Source organism: Leptonychotes weddellii, chromosome 2 (assembly GCF_054177405.1).
Source record: "Leptonychotes weddellii isolate Sample4059 chromosome 2, ASM5417740v2, whole genome shotgun sequence".
Lineage (NCBI taxonomy): Eukaryota > Metazoa > Chordata > Mammalia > Carnivora > Phocidae > Leptonychotes > Leptonychotes weddellii.
Genome location: NC_138370.1, coordinates 84,998,085 through 85,004,084, shown reverse-complemented (window position 1 = coordinate 85,004,084; position 6,000 = coordinate 84,998,085). Strand labels below are relative to the sequence as shown.

Here is a 6,000-nt window from a genome sequence, read left to right as displayed (position 1 = left end):
AACACAAAAAACTTAAAAAAAAAATCTCTTAGATAGAATTGTTATGTTATCATTAATGATAGTTATCTATTCATTAAAACAAAACTGAAAGTATCTGTTAATAATTTGAATATCTTGAGTTAAAGTTACTGAAAATAATTGCTTTTTTAAAATTGCAACTTCAAATCATTATATATGCAATTCTCTTATTATGAATATGCACAATTTAATACATTGCTATCAAAGCACTTAAACACATTTTTATAAGGCTGAAAAATGCTCAACATTTTTAGGGGGATAAAAACAGAATTTACTGAAATGTTGGACCATATCTCTGTTGAACCACTTTTGTACTCTTACTGAAAATATTTCCCAGGGTATGAAACTTCTTAGTGCTGCTGACAGTAGAATGACAGAGCCCCCCTGTGATAGGTGATAGGATGTGTGTCAGTATTTATATCCTGATGCTCACTGCAAGTATTTATTATCCTAAAGAATCTGTGAGGGAAGGGACTAGGAAATACAACAATAAGAAAGTCAACTCAATTCCGGCATATTGATACACTAGTAAATTATGTAGCCGTTAAAATGGTTATTAAAAAGACAATACAGTGACACTAAAAGGCTTTAGTTAAACTTTATTGAAAAGCAGGAAGTCAAATTGATATAAGTATGATCTCAACTAGGTAGGGTAACATACACAGAATTTAATAAATAATGTTAAAGAGTGGTTACTTAATATTTTATCCCTGAAAGATGTTAATATTTGAGTATGTTGTCATTTAAAACATTTTCTATATGGAGCATGTATTATCTTATAACCAGATATAATAAATATGTATGAAAATCTTCAAAAATACTTGCGGATTAATTTCTTTGTGCACAAAACGGTTTCAAATGGGCTATTTCCTTCAGTCCCATAACACACACCAACTGCCATTAGCCCACAATAATAACATCATAGGCAGTCAAGATTCTGCTTAAGGGCCAAAGTAATTTTCATTAAATTGACTCTAATCTGAAGCCATTAATAAAAATGCTACTGGTTAGTGTAGTGAATACATCAGGAAAGAGAAAATCTCTTTCCAACAATGTTAAATCCTCAGATATGAGTGGATGAAACTTATTTAGACTAGTAAAAATCTTAATGTTCTTTACCTATGGTGATACACCTACCAATTTTAATTCTGAACGCACTCATTTCAATTCAAAGCCCATATATTTCAACTTAAAACAATAGCAAAAAGCAGAAAGAAATATGTAGGACATAGGCAAGGAAAACTGAAAAAAGTCTAGGAAAAAAGTTGAATAAATGAAAAAATATGCTATGCTCATGGATGGAAAGAAAGCATATTTTATATTTCAAAATTCTCCTATATTAAAAGTTTTAACCAAGTTTAGTATTTTTTGTTTATATCATTAATAGTTATAATTTTAAAAAGTATGCTATTAAAGTCAATCTGGAGGAATAAAAGTAAAAATATGTAATTCAGAATAATAATATTGGTGACAACGAGGGCAGGGAAGTAAATGTACCAAAAAAAAAAAAAATATTAAACCAATGTGGCATTTGCACAAAAATGTCAACAGATAGTTTAGAAGATAAGACAGATAGTTTAGAAATATATCGCTAACATATCAATATACATACATGGCAATAATTACACTTACCGGTAAACATCTTAGTAACAGCCTTACTCTGTTTTCGGGCAGAACACAGAAGTAATAGCCATGGTGGAAAGAACTCATGGTGACCAGCTAAAAGCTCTGCAACAGTTCCAGATAAGCTGGTAGACGTCTGTTCACCTTCAGTAATGTTACACCCTTCATCAACAGAATCAACAAGCAGATACAGGCTTTGCTGGGGAGGCTTCATTCCCAAAAGAGGGAGCAGAACACATCTGTAAAACACATCCAAATGAACATTTTGAATGTTACTGGCTATGATGTTTAGTTTATCATTCAAACATTAGTCATACAGGTTATAAATATATTTTAAGAATACATAAATTAAGGTTTTAGAATAAAAATATTGTACAAGTTTCAGTTCCTTACTTTAAGATACTAGTCCTAAATAGTCCACATTTTCAATAACAACATTTTCCACAATAAAGTGAGTGAGAGAGAGAGAGTGTGTGTGTGTGTTAGTAATTCAGCTAAGGAGGACAGTAGGAACTTTAGGAAACCACATTTCAATATTCCCTTCCTGATTTTTTGAATCACCAATAAAAAGCTCGAATTGCTTATAACCAAGTTAAAATGTGTTGCAAAGGAAAAAAAAAAAAAACCTTTGGGGACCACTTTAATAAAAAGAAAATAGCAAGTGTCCCATATCATTTAGAAATGTTTCATTATTATTTCTCTTACAAAATGACTGCAGGCTATACTAGCTTGTCACGCACAAATTTTATTTTTAAAAGATGGTACAAAGATAAATTACTATAATCTACGTCCTGTTTGGTGTATGTTCAAATTTCAATGTTAAAGAACAAATTATTACATTTAATTCAACAGAACAAGCATTTCCTACTCATAACTTATACTGCAATCGAATATAACATTTTCATAACTGAAACAATGCTCATTCATTTTCAACAAACATTTACTTAACCATGTCATGTGCTGAATAAGGCACTGAAAGGGACATAATCCATTTAGTTATGAATACCAAAACTTTACAGCTAATACTTTCTACAACTCTCTTCTTAAACTTTCAATCCCATAGAAACCAAGATCTAATTTATCACTATGTCCTACCAATATTTCTTTCTAAAAATCTCTCAAACCCACCTCAGTCTGTAACATCATCATCCTACTCCACGCTACCATCATCTCTCTCACCTGGGCCACCATAATCACCTGGATGTTCTGTATGTTACATGTCTCCAACCACTTCCCCAGAGTTCTACTGCAGCCAGAGGAACCTTTTTACAATACTACTCCAGCCACACTAGCCTTCTTTCAATGACTTTTATTAAATAAGATACAATTACACAAGGACCTTTTCATTTTTTTTTTTAAGATTTCATCTGTCAGAGACAGAGAGAGAGAAAGAGAGAGAGGGAGCACGCACAAGCAGGGGGAACAGCAGGCAGTGGGAGAAGCAGGCTTCCTGCTGAGCAGGGAGCCCGATGCAGGACTCGATCCCAAGACCCTGGGATCATGACCTGAGCCGAAGGTAGAGACTTAACCGGGAGCCACCCAGTCATCCCACACAAGGACCTTTTCATTTGCAGTTTTCTCTGCCTGAAATGTGCTTCTTTTCTCTCTTCATGTAATTAACTCCTCCTTAATCTTCGATTGTAAGCCTGAGAGTCACTTTTCCAAGACTGAATCCCTGTAATATGCTTTTATAGTATTAAAAATATTTCTTTCGTAACACTATCAAATTTGCAGTTAGACTTATTAATTTAATGTCAATGATCCTTATTTCTTCCTTTACACTGTAAGCATCAAGAGGGACCATGTCAGTTTTGCTCATGAGTGTACTCCAAGACTTAGCATAGTGCTGTGCCCATAACAGATCCTAAATAAAGACTTGACATTGTTGTAGGCTAGAATGGAAAACAAATAACTTCAATGCATTATGCTCAGTGCTATGATAAAAAGCGGTAACATCACTAATGTGATTGATAAATGACCAACTCAAGGGAAGTAGAGAGGAAAGGCAGAGGATGTCAGAGAAATATTCAAATATTAGGTGCTCAGATGAATTAAGTTTTGAAGAACCAATTATAGTTTTCCAGGAATTGTAATAAATTTATAATACATTTTACAATAAATTATAATTAAGAGGAAGAAGGGCAATCCTGACAGAAGGAATATGCTAAATTTGGGAAAATTTACTTTACTGTACCTTATGTATATATTTCCTCTATTATGAGAACGAAGAAGGTTGATGAATAACAGGTACTATAGTAATATTTATACCATAGTATATAACATACCAAAGTAATGTACTATAATCACTGCTACTCGAGAAGTAACACACAGTGCTATGGGAGTACACAGAGGGCCAACTTAGAACTTACTTTTGACAGGGATAGGGTGGGGGAGAGCTCAGGGAAGCCAAAAAAAAGGAGCTTAGTCAGGAGAAAGAGCTAAGGTAAGGACAACACACAGGACCAAAAAAAAAAAAAAAAAAAAATCTAGTTGTGGGAACCTCACCTGAAAGTCTTGAAGAAGAGAAAGACCACTGAACAAAGTATGGAAGAAAAATTAGGAAAATACGTAAACACTGGGTTTTATAAACTTTATTATGAAATTTGGACTGTGATCTAAGCGTACTAAAGAGCCACTGAAGGACTTTAAAGCAGGAAATTGAGATGTTTATATTTGTGTTTATAAAGGTAACTGGCTATATTTGAAGGAAAGCCTGAAGCAGGGTAAATCTACAAGGGAAGAGTGAGTTGGGAGGCCACTGCTTATAAAAAAAAAAAGGGGGAGCACCACTGCTAACTTTAATTCAGTGTTTTACATGCTTTAAGTACTTTACATATCCATTAACTCATTTGATTTTCACATAAACTCTTTAAGATGGGTACTGTTATAATACCCATTTCCAGATGAGGAAATCAAGGCACATGAGGATAAGTCATTTGTCCAAAGTTAAAGGAAGGGATTCAGGTTTAAGGTCTGACTCCAGAACCTACACAAGGATGGACCATTCATCCTAAGGTTTGCCTGGGACTTTCCAAGTTTTAAGCACTGATTTGAGAAACTAGCTGCACCTCCTCCCCACCCCCAACTCCTAGGCAAACCAGGTGGTTGGTCACCAGAATTTATACTCTTAACCACTAGGGTCTACTAATTATATTATAGCAAATATTATAAGGATTTGAGGGAAATCTGGTGGGTGAAATTGATAGGATTTGATGATTATTTTGTTGCTTTTGCTTACTAGTTGTTTGCTCTTCTTTTTATAGTTTCTTATAATAAAAACTTAAATAATTTTTTCATACTTTCCTTCTAATATAATCCTTTAATACTATGAATTCCCTTAACTATTTTCAATATCATCTAGTTCAAAATAATTTCCCTTTGATTCCTTCTCTGAATTACAGGTTTTTTAGATGTGAGTTGTATAGCTTTCAAATATTTGGTGATTTCCCAGGTTTTTTAGGTTATTGTGTTATTATCATTACTTAATTCAACTGTGATCAGGTAACATACTTCATATAACTTGCATACCCTTAAATTTATTAGGATTTGTTTTATGGCCCAGAATATATCTATCTTAGTAAATGTTGTATGGACACCTGAAAAGAATGTGTACTCTGCTATTGTTGGGTAGACTGTTCTACAAATGTCAATTAGGTCATTTGGTGATAGTATTGTCCAATTGTTCTTACTGATCTGCTGTTTATTTGCTCTATCCATTATTGAAAGGGGAGTGTTAAAATATCAGAATGTATGTGTGGATTTGAATGTAATTACGTCTTCTTGCAACTGTATTAGTTTTTGGTATTTTGAAGTTGTGTTATTAGTAAGAAACAATTATGACTGTTATATCCTTCAGGAATTGATCCCTTTATCATTACGAAATGATCCTCTCTGATCCCTGGTAGTATTCTTTTCTTCAAAATTTACATCACCTGATATTAATGTAAGCTTTTTCTTTTGATTAGGCTTAGGATAATATATATTTCCTCATTCTTTTTCATTTAGACTATGTGTCTCTTTATATATAAAGTATACTGTAGGCAACATATAATTAGATCTTACATTTTTATCCAAGCAAACTGCCATTTAATTAGGATATTTGCCATTTACATTTAATATGATTATTGATATGGTTCAGTCTAAGTCTACCATGTTCTTGTACATATCTTTTGCAAGGTATAAGCACATCTGTAATATATATTACTAGGATTACAGTTGCTAGGTTAAGGGGCATACCTGTGTATACTTTGGTGGTAATTGACAAAACACTCTCCTTAAAAATTACATAAATATATATTCCCAACAGCTATGTAAGAGTGCCTGTTTAATTTTTACACAGATACATAAAAAAATGGCATC

General features: G+C 33.1%; 1 protein-coding gene across 1 annotated transcript in view; it reads right to left on the bottom strand.

The window, feature by feature from the left end:
• The window catches only part of ANKRD50 (ankyrin repeat domain 50), a 33,164-nt gene that overhangs the window by 8,704 nt on the left and 18,460 nt on the right, over positions 1–6,000 (bottom strand). Inside the window, exon 3 of the mRNA XM_031034317.2 lies at positions 1,651–1,880. Within this exon, the coding sequence (XP_030890177.1) occupies positions 1,651–1,880 (230 nt within the window). The remainder of the gene's footprint in view (positions 1–1,650; positions 1,881–6,000) is intronic.